The 1,096-nt window shown below is 53.8% G+C and overlaps 1 protein-coding gene across 1 annotated transcript; it reads left to right on the forward strand.

Annotated features, from left to right (window-relative positions):
• Positions 1-1,089, forward strand: COCMIDRAFT_65258 (uncharacterized protein; the record flags this gene model as incomplete). The annotated part of the gene is made up of 1 exon (XM_007695851.1): positions 1-1,089. A coding segment is annotated over one exon (1,089 nt), but the record flags the coding sequence as incomplete, so codon positions are not given.
• Positions 1,090-1,096: the final 7 nt, after the last annotated feature.

Below are 1,096 nucleotides of genomic sequence, written 5' to 3' on the forward strand. Positions count from 1 at the left end.
GATGAGAAGGGCTTCTACGTCGGTATCGCCGACCGCAGGAAGAGGATCTTCTCCAAGGCAGTTTGGGAGGCGGGAGAGCGTACTCAGGCGATAAGGGATGGCAACAGAGAATGGATTACGCTGTTAGCTTGCGTATGTGCTTCTGGAGATGCATTGCCGCCCGCTCTCATCTACCAGGGCACCTCCGGGGTTCAATCAAGCTGGGTTCACGACCTTTTAGAGACCCAACAACACCAAGTATTTGTATCCCACTCGGCTTCGGGATGGTCTAACAACGAGTTGGGTCTTGCCTGGCTTCAACAGGTGTTCGAACGTCATACAGCAGCCAAAGCTCGTCGTCAATGGCGCCTTCTGATCCTTGACGGGCACGCCAGCCACCTCACGCCCGAATTTTTGGAGTTTTGTGAAGCTAAACGTATCATGGTTATGGTGTATCCTCCCCATTCAACCCACAGCTTACAGCCGTTGGATGTGGTTCTTTTTGGGCCGCTTTCGAAGCACTACACCGAGGAGCTTACTCAACACCTCCAGCGAACCCAAGGCCTCTCAAGGATCACCAAACAGGACTTCTATCGTCACTTTTGGCCGGCGTGGAGCTCTACAATGACTCACGATCTCATATTGAAGAGTTTTCAAGCTACAGGCGTATGGCCGATGGACGCAAGCCGGGTACTTCAACGCTTCAACAACAACCCACAACAACAAGATGACGACCCAGAAATTGGGGAGCAAGGCGACGGCGATACCTGGCCTCAGCTGCGCAAAATATTTGACGCTGCGGTGGCTGACAAGGCCAAATTTGAAGCCAAACGGCTTGCCCAAGGCCTGCACTCGCTGCAGGTCAACAACGAGCTTCTCCGCCTCCAAAACGCAGAGCTACAAGCTGAACTCAACCTCATTCGAAAGCGCCCAATCAAGTCTACAACACTGACTACACGAGAAGGCGACGAGTGGCACGGCGGAGCTGTATTCTACAGTCCCAGGAAGCTTGCCAGCGAGCGCGCGCGCAAGGCCGCAGAACTGGACGAAGCCGCGGAGCTACAACTCCAAAAAGCTCGCGATAGAGAGATCAAAGCGGCAGAAGCAGCTGAGAAAA

Source organism: Bipolaris oryzae (assembly GCF_000523455.1).
Source record: "Bipolaris oryzae ATCC 44560 unplaced genomic scaffold scaffold_602, whole genome shotgun sequence".
NCBI classification, from domain to species: domain Eukaryota; kingdom Fungi; phylum Ascomycota; class Dothideomycetes; order Pleosporales; family Pleosporaceae; genus Bipolaris; species Bipolaris oryzae.